Source organism: Telopea speciosissima, chromosome 3 (genome assembly GCF_018873765.1).
Source record: "Telopea speciosissima isolate NSW1024214 ecotype Mountain lineage chromosome 3, Tspe_v1, whole genome shotgun sequence".
Taxonomy (NCBI): Eukaryota; Viridiplantae; Streptophyta; class Magnoliopsida; order Proteales; family Proteaceae; genus Telopea; species Telopea speciosissima.
Genome location: NC_057918.1, coordinates 36,451,616 through 36,474,668, shown reverse-complemented (window position 1 = coordinate 36,474,668; position 23,053 = coordinate 36,451,616). Strand labels below are relative to the sequence as shown.

Genomic DNA, 23,053 nt, shown 5'->3' with positions numbered 1-23,053 from the left:
TGGATAACTAGAGAGAAAGAAGTGACAACTTAAAGAAAATTTTCTCTAGGAATATGAAATTCTGTAGTGTATAGATATTGCTTCTGCGCGCTTCTCTTTCCTTTTTCTACAAGAGATTCTCAAAAGGGCTCTTGTTATCCCGTTCGCTTTTCTTCCTCCCAAGCTCTGCACCCAGGATTTGCAGGGCTTTGATATGCCCTCCGGGGTTTCCGAGAGTTGCAGAAGAGAGAGAAATTGAGAGAGGAGAGAGACTAGGTAATTCGGGTTAAACTAATGTTGAAGGCCATCCTCCAAATTTGACTTTAGGATTTAGGTATGCCATGTGTCAATCATCTAAGACGGTAATGGAGCAAAATATAACATGTAAAAAATAGAGCAGATAAAAATCTGTTTGACAAGGGACTTCGGAGAACTTTATTTATAGAGGCATTCTCTTGTACAACAAGAAGGAATTCCTGTGAAAGTTCTAACCGACTCATAATCATGGTGTAGAAGGTAATTGTAAAAGGAAAGTAGAGCTGATATATGTGTAGTAGTTAAATCAAAATCTTCTTTGTTTTGCTACGATCTAGAAGTGGTGGGTGGGGAGAAGGGAGAGGAGCGGGGACGAGTGAGCAAGCGGGAGAGAGGAGATGCAGGGCTAATGGCCGGGGAAAGGAAATAAGTCAGGGGTGGGGAGCAGGGTTTGGGGAGGACAACAAAATGAATGGAGTAGGACCTTTATCCGCTGCTGTAACTACAACGCTGCTGTGCGCATCATGCAATGTAATAGCAGCCATGTGTGCATAATGGGCCCCATTGTGGACACATGGCCACTGCACAGCGCTGCAGTTACAGCAACGAATATAAATTCATGGCAGATCTGGCAACCACAGGATTGGGAGAAGGCAACCCGTCCATTTGGTTTCTGAACCAGAGTTTTCCTTCACCATAATGGAAGAGGTATTCCCTCGTTGCAACTGGATAGGTGAAACCTGTACGACCTCCAACATATCAAGGGGGAGGGGTGTAGCAGATGAGTTCAGATCTGCTACCCACATGGGGACAGGTGGGGACAGATCTGAACCCTCCATAGGGTGTGAGACCCATGCCCCATGGAGGGTCAGATCAGTCCCCACCCGTCCCCATGTGGGTGGCTGATCCGGATTCGTAGCAGACTGGCAGGGTTTTTATACCAAGATTGGCTGACAAAATGGGTCCCTGCTGATTTCTGATCTCAAAATCAGTAGGAATCAGTCCAAATAACCCTAGAATCAACTTGAAACGGCAGAAATCAGGGGAATCTTGTTCTGAATATTCCAATTCAGGACATCAGAAAGGCCCCAGCCGATTCCGATCCAATTCACCTAATTTTTAAACTCTGGGATGGGGGAGGGAAAGTAACATTGGTGGTAGATTGAGGCGGGAGTGGTCCGTTCAGATTTAATCACAATTCCATTTTTCCTTACTAACTCGTACAAAATAAAAATTCCCGCTGAAATGCTACCTTTTATCGCCAAAGCACTTCAGTTTTAGCCACCACATGTGGCAGCTTTGAATACCTTCATTCTGTCCGCATAGATCACAAAACCAGCCTCACCTCACCTACAAAAGTTCCACAACAAAATTTCACAAGGATTACACGGCAAGGCCTTGAGGAGGTGCAGGCACAGATGCCTTCGGCTTAGGCTTCTCCACGACAATTGCCTGAGTAGTTAAGACCATTCCTGCAACAGACGCAGCATTCTGCAATGCACACCTTGTCACCTTGGCTGGGTCAATCACCCCAGCTTCAATCAAGTTTTGGAACTCGTCTGTCATGGCATTATATCCAACTTCCCACTCACTTGCCTTGATCTTCTCTACAACCACCTCACCTTCCACACCAGCATTGTGTGCAATCAAGGCTGCTGGTGCTACTAATGCCTGCAAGATAAACAAAGATTAATTCATTCAATACCATAACAATATCTTTACTGAAAACACCACTGTTGCAAGTGGGCATAGTAGAAAATAGTAGAGCTTCCACCCATTAAATGAGCAAAATACTAACAAGTATACTTTTTCCATGGGGCCATGGAGAGAAAAAAATCTAGAGATTGCATTGAAAAGAACTTTTACTGTTTGATGAGAGCCATTTTATAATCATCACACCCTTTTTCTTGTTATTTTCTTGTTTTACTAAAACTTAACCATCCTATCAGTTTTGCATTGGGCTGAAGTCTTTTTACCTTCTGCACAATGTCGGCACCAAGTCTTTCATCCGCATCTTCAAGCATGTCCTTAATTGCTGGGACATATGAGGCTAGGTGAACCAGAGCTGTCCCACCACCGGGTACAATTCCTTCCTCAATGGCAGCAAAAGTTGCATTCTTCGCATCCTCAATTCGAAGCTTACGATCCTCAAGCTCAGTTTCTGTTGCAGCTCCCACCTTTATAACAGCAACTCCACCCGAGAGCTTGGCAATTCTCTCAGCCAGCTTCTCAGAATCATAAACAGAATCTGTTTCTGACAACTCCTTTTTTATCTGGGCAATTCTAGCTTGAATCTCATCCTTTGTTGCAGCATCAGCAATAATTGTGGTGGATTCCTTGGTAATGGTCACCTTTCTTGCCAAACCAAGTTGCTCAACTGAGGTGTTCTCTATCAGCAACCCCAAATCACTAGCTTGGAACTCAGCTCCTGAAGGAAGAGAAAATTAAGAACAACACGGATCATGTAATTCAAACTGCACACTAATTTCCATCATCAAACCATTATAAAAATAGCAAGAGATTCAAAAGAAACTGGGGAAAGTAAACATTAGGTGGAAGAACCAGATTCTGCAGTATGTATGAAAAACTTAAAGCCAGCCAAGATTTTTTTTCTTTGTTTTTTTCGTTTGGGGGGTGGGGAGGAATGAAAATACAAAACCCCAGAAAAAAAAAAAAATCCACACCACAAAGATGCAATCCAGGAAGAAGAGGAAAGAAAATTAACCTGTCAAAATTGCAATGTCTTGAAGCAAAGCCTTTCGCCTCTCACCAAAACCAGGTGCCTTGATGGCAGCAACATTGAGAATACCACGTAACTTGTTCACAACTAGAGTGGCCAAAGCCTCACCAGTGACATCTTCAGCAATAATAAGCAAAGGTGATCTCAGTTGTGTGGTTTTCTCTAACAGAGGGATTATGTCCTTAATCGCTGAAATTTTCTGATCTGTCACCAAAACCCTGGCATTCTCAAATTCCGCTATCATTTTCTCTGGGTTTGTTACAAATTGAGGGGAGATATAACCGCGGTCAATCTACAAACCAAGCACAAAAAGGAATGTCATCAGACAACAACTAAGAAACAGGTAGACATACAAAAGTGTAAGATTAAATTCCTCTGCTAGAGATGATGAGAGACACAAACCTCCATTCCTTCTTCGACATCAACAGTTGTCTCAAAAGATGATGAAGACTCAATGGACAAAACCCCATCAGAGCCGACCTTATTGATTGCATCAGCAATCATGGTTCCAATAACCTCATCATTGCCGGCAGAGATAGAGGCAACAGCTAAAAATGAAATCCAATGTAAATTATAGAAAATATTGGATACGGGGGTTAAAAAATTGGAGCGTACAAGGCAATAAACTTATACAAAACTAACAGACCTAAGACTCAATACCTTTAATATCATCTGAGCCTTTGACAGCCCTCGCTTTCCTCCCCAACTCTTCAACTAGCCCCTGTACAGTTTTATCAATCCCTTTCTTGATTGAGACTGGATTTGCACCAGAAGTAACACTCAATAAGCCTAATTTAATGATTTCACGTGCAAGAACTGATGCAGTTGTTGTCCCATCACCAGCAGAATCATTAGTTTTACTCGCAACCTTCATCCATAAATCAAATAAGTCACCATACATCACAACATTTAACATTTAAAAATTCTGAAGAATCAAATAAGGATACTGAAACAGTGAAAACTACTCACTCAAACCTCAAAGACCTATAAACAAACACATCTATATTGTTTGTAAAGCACAAAAGCAATCACCAAACTGCAACTAGGTTACAGCGTTTAACTACAGGTGTACCAACAAAGACCTGGGTTCACAACCCCCAACCCCACCCCCCTTCCCCCCCTCCTCCCAAAAAAAAAATAAATAAATAAAGCCCTTCCCTTTCTCAACTCCTCTCAACAAAGTCCTTTCCCACCTAAACTGGGTTGGCTACATGAAATGCTGTAACACTGTTCAACCCTATTTAAGGTCATGTTAATTTTCAAGCCTAGGCTATTCTTATCTATTTTTCACTACCACTTCCCAACTCCCAAGTCACATTAGATCTATCCCTTGGTCTTTTAAATCCCTCTATTGTGTGATATAGCACTTCTCTTTACTGTTGCACTCATAGGTGTCTGCTGAAGATTTCATTAATCACATTACGCGAGTAAACGTCGCTCACTCAACTTATCCTCTCTTCGGGCTATTCCTAGGTCACCTCGAATTTTTCTGTTTCTTATTCTATCTTTTCTAGTTTTACCACTCATCTATTAGAACCCTTTCCTTCACCTTCCAAAAATAGAAACGGATTACAAATCTGTAACACAAAAACATAATGAGTATTTTGGTACCTAAATTATTTATTTATAGGCATTATAATGGCTGCTGGGCAAATCTGTTTTAAATCGAGAGTTGAGAGCAGACAGAATCTTACATGAACATGGATTAGAACCATAGTTGTCACGGCGGTTAGGCGACCCAAGGCATTGGAGAGGGTAAAAAATCAAGGCGCCACCAAGTAGGCGAACAAGGAGTCCAAGGCAACCCGCCTAGGCATCCAAGGCGCCCAAGTCGACCAAAGCGCCTGGACGCCTAGGCGACACCTTGACAACTATGATTAGAACCAGATAAACAAAAATCAATGGTCAAGGACATCACCGTATTGTGATGTGTTTGGTTGGACATTCTGGAGAATGCTTGATCATTCAAGACAGCTATAGCTCTGTACAGGATGGCCTAAAGCTGGATTTAAAGTATAATTGGAATTTTTATGGGCATGGTGGCTGATTTCTGGGTTGTCTTCTTTGATAGACTCACCCTCCAATTCAGGTTTGCACCTTATGGCTGAATATTGGTGATTAGTGACTATTTTCAGAGGTGGTTCAATCACGCACTGAAATGGTCATGTGGTGGGGCCTATTCTGGGCCCACAAGAATGGGATTCGACTATAACTGAAATCCCATCTCCAACTTTCAATTGGATCCTGTCGGATTGCACAATATCTTCATATTGCAGTCAAATGAAATACTAAAATGGTCAACAGATAGCAGCAGAAGCCGGAAGGAAAACTAGGAGACTTTCCCAATTCACGAGGCATATTCACTCGATAGCTGCCCTTATACCTCATCTTCTGGGAGGCAAATATCCAGAACAAGTTAGCTGATGACCTTGGTAGCAACAAGTTCACAAGACTAGAGGGTGTTGGTCACTATCTATTCTGACAATTTTTTACAGTCCATTCCTTTTATTCTATGTTATTTCAGTGATTTGTTGTTTTACCTTGAGCAACCTTCACTAAATGGACCTCCTACATCTCTTATTTATTATGAAAAATATAAAATATAATATCAACAATGACTTTCTCTGCTGGGTTGGTCTGAGATAATATTGGTGTATATGACAAGTCTTTTTTTTCTGTACCTCTCTTATAAGGGCTGCACCAGCATTCTCCATAGCATCTGCAAGTTCAATAGCTCGAGCGATTGTTACCCCATCGTTGACCACTTTGGGGTTCCCAAATTCATCCAAGACTACATTCCTACCTGCAAAGACAAAGCCTGGCTGTTCAGTTCAATCGCTCATCAAGTCATCCTTGGGCTTTTGGGCAAAAGCCACAGTAACAAGACAAATACAGTGTGATTCCATAGCAAAATCCAACACATTCACAACATTGAGTAGCAGACCAACCCATCACAAACGCATCATTTCCCACAGAATGTACAACTCCTAAAATTAAAATATCCTTTACAGTAGAAAGAGAGAGCCCACAATCAAGGGATATGTCCCAACAACTGCATAAATAACAAAATCACTGCAGGAAAATCAATTAAGTGACTCCAGGAGAAAGTAAATACTTACGTACAAAATGTTAAACTTCTGTTCACTGAATCTAGCAACTCCCATGTGAAGTAAAAGGGATCCCATACGATAATTTGTTTTAGACACCAAATTCAAACTGTAAAAATATATAACCAAGGCTTGCCTCCTGGGTCACCCCCTAGAGAGAGCATGCCTTGATTAAGATGATTCAAATAATACTTCAAGATAAAAAGAGAGAATACCTCTAGGACCCAGAGTAACTCCTACAGCATCAGCCAGCTTGTCAATACCAGCCTGTAGTGCCGTCCTTGAACCTTGATCAAAGGCAATTTCTTTTGCTCTTGCCTGTACAGCAAACCTCCTGCTGGAGGGCCTGCACCTCAGATTTTGCCCCTGATTCACCCTCCGCCTCAAGCTTCCCTGCATCAATAAATCACGAACTCATTCACAAGTTCACAGCAGACAGAAGTGCACAAAATTTTCAAATAAAAAAATACATGGAGAACAAATTATACTTTCCATCGAAAGAAATAAACAAGCACGAAAAGCTACAGATGACAAAAAAATAACAGACAAATTCCCAACAGAATACACAAATGAAAATTCTATTCGTCGTATACATCATATCAATTGCCAATATATGAAATGCCACAAACAGTACATGCCAAAGCTGGAAAAAGTTATAGATACCAACCCGAACTCCAATAGAATCAGAGATGGAACAGAATGTAACACACGGAATACAAAATTGAAGCTACTTCGGAAATGACGGAAAGTGAAATGAGAAGAAGAGGAGATAAAGAATACCTGTTTGGGAGAAAGAATCATAGATGCAGTGGAGATGGCATTTGCTGACGCCATTTTTCACCAAGAAATGAAGAGATTTAGGGTTTTGACGTCGTCAGACAGTCTCAGAGGATCTGAGCTTAGCTGCTGCGCAAGAAATTTTTTTTAGCTGCTCACGGACGGATAAGCTGTGACAGCTTTGTAATGTTGTAATTTTGTATTCGGGCCAGAGTTTCCAGAAGATTCCACCCCACGCGATACTTCGAGAACCGTTCTTGGCTACGGGTGAAACAAGGTTGGGTTGGGTTAGGTTTTTTAAAACCCTAATCCAACCTTGAGTCCTCTTAGCTCAATCTAAGCTCAACTCGGCCTTAGGTCGTGTTGAGATATCTCAACTCAGGCTCAGTCTTATCGGGCTCAACTCAGCCCAGCCCAACCCTGATTAACCTTGATTGGGCCAGGTTGGGCCAGATTAGCCCTGATTGATCCTGATTTTTTTATAGGGCCTGGTTGGCCCTAATTGACCATTCTCATGTGATTGGGTATTGGTTTGTTTCATACTCAATTGATTATATTGGACTTTTCTTTGGGTTAAAACACGTAGCTCAATTTTAAAATTTTAAATACTTGGGTAAATTTCACGGACACCCCCTCTAGGTATTTAATATGTCACAGATTTACCAAACTTGGTCAAAATGGCACCTTCTCCTTAATATTAAGCATAGTTAACAATCGAAGTTAAAATGTCCATTTTACCCCTTTAAGGGTAAAACCCCAAATTACAACCATTTTCTTCATCGTCTCCGATGGTTTGAAGGTGGAAGAAGCAAGAACAGGGGAGAACCGGGTGGGTCTGGATTGATGAGTTCTATCGTACGTGATGGCCGCGTTGATGTTAAGGAGAAGGGGAGTTGTGAATCAGAGGCCAATGTTTAGTTTACGTCGCTGGCGCAGAGCTGTTGTTGAACATAGGAAAGAAGAGGCTTACAGAGATTTGCGTTTCTCCATGAAGCTGACGGGTCGAGAAGAATAACCACAAATGATGAAATCAAGAGTCTCTCCAATCAAAAGAAACCCTAAACTCCCTTTGGGAACCCTCCTATCCTTCTTCTTGTTGTTGTTGATCCATTTCCACCAAAACCATCCCATGATGATAATACCTAGGAAGATCGAAAACGCTAAAACTAAATCCATTCTGAAAAATTCTGATCCCTCTGTACTCTTGTTGCACTTCATGCAAGATAAAGACGATGAAGACATGAAATCAAACTGAAAATCCATGGAAGATTAGATTTTTCTTCGAAACCCTCAGGCATATTGTCGAATCGATTCCCTTCCGGCCTTCCTCTTAATTGTGATGGACAAGCTAGAGTCTAGAGATAAAGATTCTGAAAATCTATCAATAAATGTATGAATCTATGGAGAGCTGGAGGAAGCTAAATCGGGGAAAAAAAGATCTGTCACACTTGAATGCTTGATTCATATTGTCTTGGTCTTGTTTGAATTTGGTAGGGAGGTACTGATAATATGTGCTTTAGCACCGGGTCAATTCCTGTTCTTTCACCATTGGATCAATAAAGCACCGTACAAGGCAGCAACAACAACAACTACCAGCTTTGCTTCATTCACTCAAGCTCTTCTTCTTTTTCTTCTCTCCGGTGAAATGCTGCCTGAGATTGAGTTGCAGGTGTGAGGAAGAGGATGAATTGGAGAGCGGCGGTGTTGAAGAAGTCGATGATGAGGGTTCGGATTGTGGAGGTTGCAGAGATGGATTGGAGGGTTTTGAGAACATTTTGGTTGTGAGGGACTGAGGATCAAGGGTTATAACTCGGAGCTAGTTGGAATCGATCGGGAATTTGGAAGAAGAAAACTGCGAAACAGTACTGTAGCTTCAACTTCTCCGGCGACAATTCCCTGCGGCAACCATTTTGGGTAAATTTGGGGTTTTACCCTTAAGGGTATTATGGTAAATTCATCCTTTTAGAAGGGTAATGGCATTCACCCTTTTAGAAGGGTAATTTTGCCATTATAAAATAATTAACAGCCACTTAACTGCAAAAGCCTAACAGAGTGGACTAAGATGAAATATAATCATAAAATAAGGGCAGTCTTTGATATTTTTTCAAAGTTTGGGGTGTCCGTGACTTATTGAATACTTAGAGGATCCGTGAAATTTGCCCTAAATACTTTCCATCAATAGATTTCTTCTGTTTTCTTTTTTTTTTTTTGTAAACCAATAGATATTGGATACTAAAAAAAAATTACAAAATATAATCAATAAATTGTAAAGCATAAACCAACACAGGGTCGGGCCGGGCCGGGCCGGGCTGGGCTTAGCCCAAGGCCTCAACCCTGGCCCAACCCGACCCTGACCCTGGGCCTGAAAATTTCAACCCTAACCCATCCTCAGGGTTAAAAAATCCAGCCCAGGCCCTATTTGGGCTTAGTGCGGTCCAGGGCGGGTTCGAGCCGACAGGGCCAAACTTACACCCCTATTCTTGGCTTAAGTCCACACTGGTGGCAACTGCGACCTGGTGCGTCGCATAAGATTTTTCTTTATCAGTTAAGCCATAGTACGCTAGTGTAAGTACCGTGGTCCTCGGGCTCTGACGAGGTTTCCGCATCCTTCTTGGTGACCGTTTGTATTGGTATGGATAATATTGTCAATGTATAATATTGATAAATGGGGATTGGGATCATGCATTAAAATATGTTGACATAATGTGAAGTCGCCACCTAGGGTTAGGGCCTATGACCCATTAAGTGTAGCTCTATCCGTTGTGAACGGAATCGAGCTATGTGACTCCATATGGTCTGGCCCGAGGTTTGGGTAAGGGGTCAGGTTACGAGTGTGGGAAGGTGTTAGGCACCCACCTCGTCCGGCCGAAGCCGGTCTCTCTATATTAGATGCTACATAAGGACGAATGTTCTCTCTCTTTTATTACGGGGATGGGGGATATTATGAACTACATTCAAACGTTGTAAATTAAATTAGAACATAATAAACTACATTACATATATGAAAAACATATACTAAAACGATGAAATACGAAAGGACTACATTGAAATGATGAGAATGCAGTAATTATACCTGTACGATTATATTCCCTTGGCTCAGGGGAGATGGACGAATGGGTTGACACCGATTCCTTCTGGGCAGAGCAACGGCTCATTCAAGTGATTTGGTGGGGAGCAAACAAACAGAATAACGTCTGTAATAAAGGGGTTTTGACTGTTAGCCGTACACTGACGGATAACAAAGCCTAGGAGCAGAAATGCTCTATGCTTGGAGGGATAATCAAAGGATCTATCCGCATCAAAGAGGGCTTCACTCACTCACACTCTCATAAGAGAAAGGGGAGAAAGGAGGATGAAAATGGGGAAAAGAGGGGTGGAAATCTCTGGGGAGGGTCTCTCTACCTAAAAATCCTTGGGAAATGAGGGAGGGGGACCCTCCTATTTATAGGAAGGGGCCCCTTCTCTCTCCTGGCCAAATAAATCCTCCACAACGTCGTGGGGAACTTTTCCACGGCGCCGTGGGTGACGTCAGCAAGCTGATGTCACACCCCCTCATGGCGCAGTGGAAATCAGGTACACGTCTCCACGGTGTCGTGGGAAGGAGCCCCACTGCGCCGTGGGAGCGCAGTGCCTTTTTCCCTTTGTTTTTGGGCCTGAAATGGGCTCTAATGGGTTCTTAGGTTTCAAGGTTCCAGTGAGAAGCGTCGCTCTTCGTCCATGTCCGGTTGTCATCATTGCCAATCCGGGAGTGACAAAAATCAGTGTCTATAGTTTGCCCCTCTTTGGTCAAGGCCTATACCAACAGCTGAAGGCCAAAGACAAAAGACCAAAAATTTTTGTCACAAAGAGCATGTACTACTGACGCTTTGCTCAAAGGCGACAAAGTTGCTATAAACAGACGGTTAATCACGACGAAATCTTTCGATAAACCTCAAAAGAAAAACTCGGAAAAACCAAATCTCTATTGTGTGAGCATCGCTCAATCAAATTTTGAGGGTGACAAGGCACTACTTGCTCGAATATCAGTCTCGGAGGTCCTTACTGGAGATTAAGTTTTGAGAGTGATAAGGCACCACTCGACCGAGGATTAGGTTTGAGGGTGATAAGGCACCACTCGACCAAAGATTAGGTTTGAGAGTGATAAGGCACTACTCGACCGAGGATTAGGTTTTGAGGGTGATAAGGCACCACTTGACCAAAGATTAGGTTTGAGAGTGATAAGGCACCACTCGACCGAGGATTAGGTTTTGAGGGTGATAAGGCACCGCTCGACCAAAAATTAAGTTTTCACTGGGGATAAAGTTGTAAGGTTTCGAAGGGTTTCACTGAGGACTAAAATTCTGAAGGCGATAAGGCACCACTCGACCGTGCATCATGTTTTGAGGGTGATAAAGCACGACTCGACAGGAGATGAGGTTTTGTCAATTCCACTAGGGATGCATAGCTTCGAGAGCGATAAGGCATCACTCGACCGGAGCTCATGTTTATGAGGGTGATAAGGCAACACTTGACCGGAGACAGGGTTTTGTCAATTCCACTGGGGATGCATAGCTTCGAGGGTAATAAGGCATCACTCGACCGGAGCTCAGGTTTTTTAGGGTGATAAAGTACCACTTGACCGGAGATCAGGTTTTTTAGGGTGATAAAGCACCACTCGACCGGAGATCAGGTTTTGACAACTCCACTGGGGATCACATATAAACACATTCCCTTGGGGATATGGGTGAACGACGGTCTCGTGGTGAAAATCATGTCAGATGCACCTTCATAGGGATTTATTAGATACAGAACTGTTGACTTGTATGCGAGTGCAGGGGGAATTCACAAAGTAATCCTACTGAGGATGCGGAACTGTGAATAGGTGCGGAAATGATCCAAACTGATAGGTGTGTACAAATGATAGAAGAGTTGAATACATAGCCATGGTGCAAATGGAAAAGTAATCCAAAGATACTTGTTTGATGCCAAATGGCCAATAAGTGCTAGTGAATCCGGATTTTTTTTTTTTTTTGGGTCCACTGCGTCGTGTGGGGTCTGCACGGCACCGTGAGTGGGCGGCACCGTCTTGACATGGCACCGTGCCCAGACACACGGCTCCATGGCAGGTTTCCCACGGCGCCGTGGGTGCGATAGGGTTTTTCTATAAATAGGCTCCCCCCCCCCCTTTCATTCCTTCACTCTTATTTTTACTGTGAAGCTCTGCCCTTTTGTTTTTCGACCTTCTCTCCGCTTTTCTTGACCTACACGATGTCCTTCTGCCGCCGCGCATGCCAGGCCCAGAGGGAGCCGCTTCTCGGTACCATCGGTCGAGATGCTAGAGCTGCTTGGTACCCTTCTGGGGTCACCTTGGCTGACACTGCCCGCCACGGTTGTTGCTCCATATGGGGCCAGGCGAGTCACCTCACTTATGCTTTAATTTCTGTAGTTTATTTACTTATTTAATTTTTCGCATGTAAGAACCTTTAGACCTTGACCTAGGGCTGGCAGCTTGAAATGAGACCTAAGCGTTTCTTGATGCGCAAATCGAGGCAATGCCTCTAAATACCCCTTAGGCACCCAGTGGTACACAAATCAAAGCGAGGCCTATCAGACACTACCCTAAGTGTATGTTGGCATGCAAATTGAGGCGATGTCCCTAGACACCACCCTAGGTACCCAGTAACACGCAATTTAAGGTGAGGCCATCAGACACTACCCTAAGTGTCTGTTGGCACGTAAAACAAGACAAGGCCCTTTGACACTACCCTAAGTGTCTATTAACACGCAAAACACGGCAATGCCCCTAGATACCACCTTAGGCACCCAACAACACGTAAATCAAGACGAGGCCATTCGACACTATCCTAAGTGTCTTTTGGCACACAAATCGAGGCAAGATCATTCGACACTACTCTAAGTATCTATTGACATGCAAAACATGGCGATGCCCCTAGATACCACCTTAGGCACCTAGTGACATGTAAATCAAGGCAAAACCATTCGACACTACCCTAAATATCTATTGACACGCAAAACACGGCGATGCCCCTAGATACCACCTTAGGCACTTATTGACATGCAAATCAAGGCGAAACCATTCGACACTACCCTAAGTGTTTGTTGGCATGCAAAACAACTTTTCATTTCTTAGTCTCTATTTCTTCTTTTTTTTTTCTCTCATATTTTTTTTTAGCTCATTTGATTATTGTACTGACTAACAATTTCTCTTATTATTATATATATATATATATATATATAAAATCTTGAATTTTATATTACTGGGAGAATTTGAATTACACTCTTGATATACAGGACTCTTGAAGAAATCTTGAAGAAAACTATTCACTTACAGGTTTACTTGAAGGAAACTTGAAGCTGAGATAAAGGCTTAAACTTGCGATTCTGAGACTTGACGAACACTTGATGAAACTTAGTTACACTTGGAGAACACTTGATGAATTACACTTGAAGAAAATAAAATTAAAAACCTCAAGTAAGCTGGGTGTAAGAACTTGAAGAGGTGAGCTACTGCGATCTTGCGTGCTTCTATTTTCCTCTTGAGATTTCGCCCCCTTCTTCGAGAAGACAAAGGGTTTTATAGAGCTTTGGAGGTTTTGGACGCTTTACTTTTCCACGAAAGCAAACCTTATCTTGAAGGAATCTTTGGCGGGTGTAGAAGCATGTGGTCGTGGGCCCGAGTCTTGACTTTGGAGGCGGGGCACCGAAAGTAGTCTTGATGCAGTAGTGCTACGATAAAAAGTCATTTTTACTATTCACCACATTTTTGGTAGAACTTGGAATCTTTGAGAAGATACTTCAAAAACCGCCTTGAGGCATTCCACGTGTCGAGACACTTGTTTTCCTCATTGGTTTGGTTTAGATGGTTCAGTATTTGCATGGGTCCGGTGGTGGCTTGACTATCTAGGACCGAGATAGTAATGCGGGACATGACTTTTGATACTGACCACGTGTCGATTCTTGAGCCATTTTTATGATGTCGTCATGGTGACGATTCTCCAAAATCGAGGTTTGGAAACTAACCCTATGGGCTTAACGGCTCACTTTTAAAAAGTTTGGCTCATGGACCTTCTGGTGGACCTTGTTGAAGAGAGTTGTTGGTGTAAGGTCCAGCCCATCATCGGGTCTTGAGCATATTGGCCTTCATGAAGGTGGGGGTCAATGGACCCAACACTTGAGCTGGTTTCTTCTTTTTCTTCTTGATGTCGAGGGCAGCCAGTGGGCCTCGATCTCTGTTTGTTTGGCTTTTAGCCGGAGCGTCTCATTCTTGGACTTGTCGATCCTTGATGAGGGCCACTTGAGGTTTAGCTTTGTGAGGATTGGATAAGGGCCTCGGGGTGCACCTTCTTAGATCACACTTGTCCCACCACTTGACTACGAAGTTTCTTACTAGAAAAGGGATAGAGTAATCGGGGCCCTCAGTTGTCCAGCGCATATTCCCAATATATGATCCACGCTGCAATGGATGAAGAATCTTAGGAGATCTGGCATTCGGGGATTTATTCGGTGTGTTGGCAAAAATGCTTAGAGCATCGAACACTTGATCCGGGGATGTCATTAATTGGCCCATAGGAGGCCCACCAACGAGGAACCAATTTGGAATTGGGCTTGAGAACTTGAAGTCGAAACAAAAGAACCAGGAATGTTGGTTCTTACTATTTTGGAACAGGAAAGCATGGTGCCAAGCATCCATATAGTCAAAATAGTGATATTCCCGGGCGGTAGTTTTGAGAGAACCTTTTTGTAGAGAGGGGATGTGTACCACAATCCTTGGGCTGATAATTTGTAAAATGGTTCTTAAGTATGGGTAACCAAGTTTGGTTCATTTTTGTCGAAATTTTGTTTGATACGGATGGAATCTGTATCAACGAGGATGAACTCATAAAACTCTTGACCTTTTGAACTATTTGGGGAATAGAAATCCCAACCTTGGAAAAAAGCCCTTCGTGCTATTTCTACAGGAGTGTTGCAGCCTTTGATGAACTGGTCATCAAGGGCAAAAATGTCTTGATAAGCTTGTTTGAGGACATACTGACTCTTAGGTAAGTTTTGGGAAGAAACTGGTTTGGACACTGTTGTGGAGGAACTTGGCCTAGAGAGTCATTGGGATGACCTTGTGTTAGGAACTATTTGAGTGGACTGACTAGCCACGACTTGGGTGAAGGGAATACTTTCAACTATTGTTTTGGAGGGGACACTTTGACTAGTTGACTTGAAGAAGTTGGTTTAGCATAGGAACCTTTTGATTTTATGCTTGGTTTGGGGGCTCTGTGGAGCCATGATAACAGAAATTGTTTTAGGACCCCGCAAGAATTCACGGGTCAAGAAATCGAAATTGAATTCATTTCTCCTTTTATGTAAGTTATGTCAAAATCAAAACTCGATAAAAGGGCTTGCCATCTTGCAAAAATCTGTTTTGAAGCAATATTTTGAACATCATTTTTAAAACTTGTTTCTTTGCGCATGCAATCAACTCTTACTAAAAATTTTTTGTTTAGAAGATCACTTTGAAATTTTTGGATGCAAAGAACTACTGAAAGGATTTCTTTTTTAATGGTACTATAATTTTTCTTTGGCGGTTCCAAACTCCTGAAGCAAACTGGACTAATTGTTCTTTATCATCTTGGAGTTGTTTAAGAATGCCTCCGTATCTAAGTTCGAGGCATCGGTTTTACAATTTTGAAGAGTGCAGGATCTGCAAGTTTTAAACATGGGATTTCCTTGACTAATTTTTAATATCTTGAACTCGCTTTGATATGGTTTGAAGTCCATGGACTTGGTTTTTCTTGAGCCTAGAGTAAAGATCTTTACATAATTGGCTAATTTGAGGAATGAAATCTCGACATAATTTAGGCTTCCTAGGAACCTCTGTAATTGTTTTTGTCTAGGATTTGGTCAGGGAATTTATCAAAAAAGCTATAGATCTTTCTATTGGGATGACTTGGTTCGTAAATGTAATGACCTAAAAATCTAACCTTGGTTTGGAATAACTCCATCTTTTCTGGGAAAGAACTAATCCACTAGTTTTCATGGTGTGGAAGAAGCTCCTAAGATGCTTGAAATGTTGTTCAATAGACTTGGAGAATACTAGAACATCATCAATATAGACTATTATGAACTGGCCAAATGGGTTTAGGATGTCGTTCATAATATTTTGAAATTCACTAGGGGCATTTTTTAAACCAAAAGGCATTACGTTCCATTCGTAATGACCAAATGGTGTGGTGAAGGTTGTTTTATAGCGGTCTTCTTTATGAATTTGGATTTACCAGTATCCAGACTTGAGGTCAAACTTTGAAAAAATTGTAGCTTGATAAAGCCTCTAGAGTAACTCTTTTTTAGTTGGTATAGGATATCGATCCATTGTAAAGCTTCATTTAAAGGCTTGTAGTTTATGACAAGTCTCAGGCGTCCCTCTTTCTATTTCATGTTCTTATTAACGTGAGAAAGCAAGCCATGCTCCAAGGTGACTTGCTTTTCTTGATTAAATTTTTATCAAGAAGGTCTTGAATTTCCTTTTTACATATTTCTTGTAGTTCTTGGGTCATTTGAATAGGTCTCGACTTTTGTAGGGATGTCCTTATCCGAAAAACTTGGTTCATAGGGAAGATGGACAATATGCCTACGTCTGTGCGAAGGCATCGGAAACTCCGAACGAGTTCTTTTTCAATTTGGGCCTTGGTGTTAGAAATTTGTTTTTGAACTGTTCTTTCTTGGAGTTTCTTCAATTGTCCTATGGTTAACTTCTTGTTTTAGATATTGCTTGATGTTTTTGTTACTTTGAATTTGACTTATAGTTGATTGTTCAAATGGCTCTTGTTTGAGCGAGTCTATTTCTTTTGTTTTGGCTTGTTCAAAAAGCGGAAATGGACTTGTTTACCTAGGATAGTTGTTGTAATTCCTTGATCCGAAAGCAGTGAAGGGTTTTATGAGTTCTAGGAAAGGTTGTCCTAGAATAACTTGATGTTAAGGTCTTTTACTAATATGAATACTTGTTTTAGACAAACTCCTTGGTTGCGATGTGAACGTTTGATAATTTATAATTTACGTTTAGTCTTGAGCCATTTGTTCTGTTAATTTTTGAGTTGTCTTTTCAAAATACTGGGTTGGGACTAACCCTTCTTGTATGCAATTCATTTGGGCTCCGAGTCAACCAGGGCTATGGTGCTTGATCTTATGGGTGAGAGATATGACAATAGTAATATTGATATACCACCGTTGGCATTTGACTTTGTTAATAATATCAACAAAATCTTCATTATTGTTTGGTAAAGTTTGTATCTTGTTGTCTCTACTTCTTCTACCCCTAATTCGATCTTTTCTTGAAACTTCTTTAAACTTGCTATGTCCTTTTATATTTTTGATTTCAGTCTTTAAATCATTTGTAGTAGCTTCTAGGCTGGCAATTTTAACTTGATCCGGATTTTGTGAAGGAGTAAGAGTTTTGTCAAACTTCTTATAAATATTTTTTATGTTATAAGGGGTTGCCTTAGTTTGGGGTTTTGTTGATGAGACTTGTTGTAAGAGTTCTTGGGCATGTTGAAGGTATAAAGTCTTGGTATGTTTATCTTTGATTTGATCAACAAAGTTTAGAAATTCTTCGGTTTGTTAAAGGTTTTAAGTCCTGAATTTGATTGTATCATGTTTATAGATTTTGATGATTACGAATCATCACAATTTTTCTGAAAAACTCCTTGGCTACAATTACAAGGAGAAGCCTGTTCATCACTATCATTGTTTGACTCAATTTGGTTCAACTCATTTTCTTGGGTTTCTTCCACTCTCTGAACTGTTTTTGACCCAAATCGGCTAAGAGTTGGATTTTGGTATCATCGGGCATTATGAGTGAGTTAATCTTTTTACTAGTCTACAATATTTGGCTATGTGGCCTGGTTTACCACAGTTGTAACAACCCGTCTTGGTGTTTTGGGTCGGTCTTGATTTTTGGAAAGTTCTCTTGTAAGGTCTCTGTTTCTTTGGGCTAGATCTATTGTCTAAATTTTTATCGGTTCTTTTACGGTTTTATACTTACTTGAGTATCTATTTTTCTGTTATGCCTATGACTTTTATGTTTCTTTTGAGAAATGATTTTTGAATCGAAACCAAACTGTTCAGAGAATCCCCCTAATTCTTGTTTGTAGGATTTTGATTCTTTTCTAATTTGTTTCTAAGTTTGATATCGTACATAGGGCTAACCCTTCCTTGTGTACAAGACTTATGAGGTCACCATAGGTGAGGGTTTGATAGGGTATTTCTCCGTTGTTTTCTTCTCTTAATTTTTGTTTGAGTTTTTCGAAAATAAACCTGGGTAACCCAAGAAGGAATTTTCTTTCCAACATGGGAGATTTGCATCTTCCCTAGTTAGAACCTTGGTCATGCATGTGTCTTTATACCACTTGAAATCGTGTAATTTTTTACATTTGAGGTTTGATAATTGTTCGAAGACCTATCCTTGAGTCTTGTGGGATCTCCTAAAAATACTTGGTTATACTAAAAATTAAAGTGTTTACTGCATCTTCAACTGGTTGGTCTCCTATTATAATTGGTAGACCTTGTTCATTAGTTTGAATGGCACTTAGTATGGATTCTTTTTCAGTTGGATGAGAACATTATCCCACCAACCTTTAAGTTGACTCAAAACCCGAAATAATTATTTCGCTATGGCTTGATCGGTATGTTCTTGATCCGATGAGCATTGCTCACCATGGTCATTTCTTGGAGTTTGTTAGCCGGATTGTAATCGACATACCATCTATGTTCCATTCATAGATGGTACCACTTTGGTAATTTGTGCGGGAAAATTCCTTCTTTGTTCAATTTGAAGATCTGGGTATGTTGGTCTTGGATAATAGTTATTGTTCATGTATGGGCTAGTAATAGCATTTACTTGTTCTTGCTCCTCCTCATCACTGGATGATTCGGAGGAAGCCATTTGTTGGATGTTCGCCACATTAGAAGCGAGCTTCCTTGTGTTTCTTTTGAGGTGTATCGGGGACAATCAAGCTTTGTAATCTTGTGGAAATTTGGCTTACTAGATCTCTATTTTCTTGAGTATTTAGATTTTTTAAACTCTTGTTAGAAATTGTGAAAGGTTTGAACAGGGTTGTTGTTGAGGAAGTACTAGCTTGATTTAGAGACGTTGGTTCAATAGGAGTGTCTTTTTGAACTAAGTTCTCTATTCTAATTAGTTGACTTCCTATGGTTTGTAAATACTGGTTTGTGTAATTTGTTTGTTCAATAATTTTCTTGGATCCATCAGAAACACCTTCAATAGATCTAAAAGGTGTTGCCAAAATTTCCGTGTTGTTAATTTTTAATTTAACATTTGAACCAGGAGGGTGTATCGTTTCTATGGTCTTGTCATCAGCCAATTTCCAGGTGTGGTACACCTTCTTACTGGCATTGATGTTTGAGAAGGGATAAGGAATATTGTTATTAATTGTATAGATGTCTAAATATGTGAAAAACATAACATCTACTTTGATGGTTCTCATTTTGTCGTACTAGAAGTTCTTGATTTCTTGTTGTTTCTCTTTTGAGAAGTAGCTAAAAACCATTCTCTTTTTTCAGCGTTTGAGTGAACTGAAATCTACTCGAGTTTGGGTTTGTCTATCTCATAGTCTTCTCTTTGTTATGACAAGAACTCTTGCTTCGTGTTGCATGTCGGTTTGAGTTGGTGAGGCTGGTTCATTTGGAGAAGACTTGTTAGATGTTCTTCATAAATTCCTTGGGTGACATTACTGTTAATTGGAGTATGCAATCCTAGAATATGTAAGGACCTTATTTGTTCATGTAACCTTTGGTTTTCTAAGTGAAGACTTGTTAGAGAGCTAGAGGTTGAAGCTCTACTTGGGACTTGACTGAGTCTTTCAAACTCTTCAGGATTTGGTTTTATTTGTTTATCTTTCCTCTGGAATGTTATAGTAATCATTCCGTCTTGATCTTGGTTTATAGATTCAACGTCCAGTTTGGCTCAACCGGTGACTGGGAAAGGTGCCTGGAGACACCATTTTGTCGGAAACTTAATGTCTTTCCAGCTCACCGTTTTAGGGTGAATGGTTCTTGAATGGACGAAGTCCGTTTCTATGAACGTGGTTTGTCCTTTGATAGTTCTTCTTAGAGCCTTGGGTCTTAAAGTTCTCATGGCCTTATCTTGGATTCTATGGATTATGGCAATTGGTATAGAACCTTGTTTCATCTTGTAACCACTTGTAAGGATGTTAACTTTTAAGGTATCCGGAAGATTTGTATCATTCAAGGATAAATTTATGTCCGGGTAACAATTGAAATAAACTGGGCCTTTGTGAAGACTTGTTTCTATCATCCCTAGAAGGGAATCATCAAATTGCGGAATCTTTGATCCCCGAGTGCAAGCGGGAGGGCTACGTTGAGTCCTTCCCTGTGCGGGGGTTTGATGGCTACTTGTATAAGTCCTATATGGAGATAATTAAAATCCTTTTTTAACTTGTTAAGATTTGAAGGGCCTAAGAGTTGGATCTCTTCCATATCCGGAGAGTAATTGATAGTTTGTTCTACGATCTTAATAGTTTCGGTGAAACTATACCATTCTTGTTTGTAAACTTCTTTGGTTGGGACCTTGGGTAAGGTCCAGTTTGAAGGGACTGATCAAGGTCACTTGTTAGAACTTCATTACTAATTACTTGACTTGGCAACTGAAGTCGCCGACTAGTCTCGCAGACATGGTTCTACTAAGTCTACTCATAGTTTATCGGAACATATCCCCCTAACTAAGGTATACTTCCATCCACCAAAGGGTGAAGGAGATCATAGTTGCTAATTAACCGCAATCTGGGTCTTACCTCTTGCCCAACGGCCCTAAAAGCCAACTAATACTCGCAACGCAACTCCCAGAGGACTGCCGGAAAGTAAAATAGAGAAGGAGAGAAGAACTTAAAACTAAGGGTAGCCTAAATAGAGTTAGGCTCTGATACCAGTAGGTTTCTCAGGATACCAAATAAAATATGCAAGTAATGAAAGTAAAATATGCAAGTGAAAACTTGAAAAGGTCAGCGAAAATAATAACTTGTGTGTGCTTAGCAGTGTGCGATCCATACTAGACCGGTCGCGGCACTCGGAGGGGTAACCTCGGCGTCCGCCATTTTGCAGTAGCCTTACACGTGCAAGGCGGCTGAGCCGACCAATATTTGAAGATAAAAGAGAATTAAAATCTTGAATTTTATATTACTAGGAGAATTTGAATTACACTCTTGATATACAGGACTCTTGAAGAAAGCTTTGAAGAAAACTATTCACTTACGGGTTTACTTGAAGGAAACTTGAAGCCTGAGATAAAGGCTTAAACTTGCAGTTACAGACTTGACGAACACTTGATGAAACTTAGTTACAACTTGGAGAACACTTGATGAATTACACTTGAAGAAAATAAAATTAAAAACCTGAAGTAATCGGGTGTAAGAACTTGAAGAGTGAGCTAAAGCGGTCTTGCGTGCTTCTATTTTCCTCTTGAGATTTCGCCCCCTTCTTCGAGAAGACAAAGGGTTTTATAGAGCTTTGGAGGTTTTGGACGCTTTACTTTTCCACCGAAAGCAAACCTTATCTTGAAGGAATCTTTGGCAGGGTGTAGAAGCATGTGGTCGTGGGCCCAGAGTCTTGACTTTGGAGGCAGGGGCACCGAAAGTAGTCTTGGTCCGTAGTGCTACAGTAAAAAGTCATTTTTACTATTCACCACATTGTTGGTAGAACTTGGAATCTTTGAGAAGATACTTCAAAAACCGCACCGAGGCATTCCACGTGTCGAGACACTATTTTTCTCATTGGTTTGGTTTAGATGGTTTCTCGTATTTGCATGGGCCCAGTGGTGGCTTGACTATCTAGGACCAGAGATAGTAATCGGGACACGACTTTTGATACAGACCACGTGTCGATTCTTGAGCCATTTTTATGATGTCGTCATGGTGACGATTCTCCAAAATCGGGTTTGGAGACTAACCCTATGGGCTTAACGGCTCACTTTTCTGGAAGTTTGGCTCATGGACCTTCGGTGGACCTTGTTGAAGAGAGTTGTTGTGGTAAGGTCCAGCCCATCATCCGGGTCTTGAGCATATTGGCCTTCATGAAGGTGGGGGTCAATGGACCCAACACTTGAGCTGGTTTTTTTTTTTCTTCTTGATATCGAGGGCAGCCAGGTGGGCCTCGATCTCGCTTGTTTGGCTTTTAGCTGGAGGCGTCTCATATTCTTGGACTTGTCCGATCCTTGATGAGGGCCACTTGAGGTTTAGCTTTTGTGAGGGATTGGATAAGGGCCTCGGGGGTGCATCTTCTTAGATCACACTTGTCCCACCACTTGACTCGAAGTTTCTTACTAGAAAAGGGATAGAGTAATCGGGGCCCTGGATTGTCCAACCGCATATTCCCAATATATGATCCACGCCAGGCAATGGATGAAGAATCTTAGGAGATCTGGTGTTCGGGGATTTGTTCGGTGTCTTGGCAAAAATGCTTAGAGCATCGAACACTTGATCAGGGCAGGATGTCATTAATTGGCCCATAGGCGGCCCACAACGAGGAACCAATTTGGAATTGGGCTTGAGAACTTGAAGTCGAAACAAAAGAACCAGGAATGTTGGTTCTTACTATTTTGGAACAGAAAAGCATGGTGCCAAGCATCCATATAGTCAAAATAGTGATATTCCTGGGCGTAGTTTTGAGAGAACCTTTTTGTAGAGAGGGGATGTGTACCCCAATCCTTGGACGATAATTTGTAAAATGGTTCTTGAAGTATGGGTAACAAAGTTTGGTTCATTTTTGTCGAAATTTTGTTTGATACGGATGGAATTCGTATCAACGAGGATGAACTTATAGAACTCTTGACCTTTTGAACTATTTGGGGAATAGAAATCCCAACCTTGGAAAAAAGCCCTTCGCTATTTCCACAGGAGTGTTGCACCTTTGGTGAACTAGTCATCAAGGGCAAAAATGTCTTGATAAGCTTGTTTGAGGACATACTACTCTTAGGTAAGTTTTGGGAAGAAACTGGTTTGGACACTGTTGTGGAGGAACTTGGCCTAGAGAGTTTGGGATGACCTTGTGTTAGGAACTATTTGAGTGGACTGACTAGCCACGACTTGGGTGAAGGGAATACTTTCAACTATTGTTTTGGAGGGGGACACTTTGACTAGTTGACTTGAAGAAGTTGGTTTAGCATAGGAACCTTTTG

General features: G+C 41.2%; 1 protein-coding gene across 1 annotated transcript; it reads right to left on the bottom strand.

The window, feature by feature from the left end:
- Positions 1–1,466: 1,466 nt before the first annotated feature.
- On the bottom strand, positions 1,467–6,994 carry LOC122655625 (ruBisCO large subunit-binding protein subunit alpha-like). Its single transcript, XM_043849874.1, has 8 exons — positions 6,862–6,994; positions 6,297–6,474; positions 5,656–5,777; positions 3,635–3,842; positions 3,377–3,522; positions 2,960–3,266; positions 2,211–2,662; positions 1,467–1,905 (listed from the first exon to the last, which is right to left on the bottom strand). The coding sequence occupies exons 1-8, from the start codon at positions 6,913–6,915 to the stop codon at positions 1,618–1,620; spliced, it is 1,755 nt and encodes a 584-aa protein (XP_043705809.1). The 5' UTR covers positions 6,916–6,994; the 3' UTR covers positions 1,467–1,617.
- Positions 6,995–23,053: the final 16,059 nt, after the last annotated feature.

Excerpts from the sequence above, each read along its gene's own strand:
- LOC122655625 (XM_043849874.1), bottom strand. The coding sequence starts at position 6,915 with ATGGCGTCAGCAAATGCCATCTCCACTGCATCTATGATTCTTTCTCCC. Across the intron at positions 6,475-6,861 it reads TGATTCTTTCTCCCAAACAG|GGAAGCTTGAGGCGGAGGGT; the intron begins GTATTCTTTATC and ends TTATTGATGCAG. Across the intron at positions 2,663-2,959 it reads AGACATTGCAATTTTGACAG|GAGCTGAGTTCCAAGCTAGT; the intron begins GTTAATTTTCTT and ends CTCTTCCTTCAG.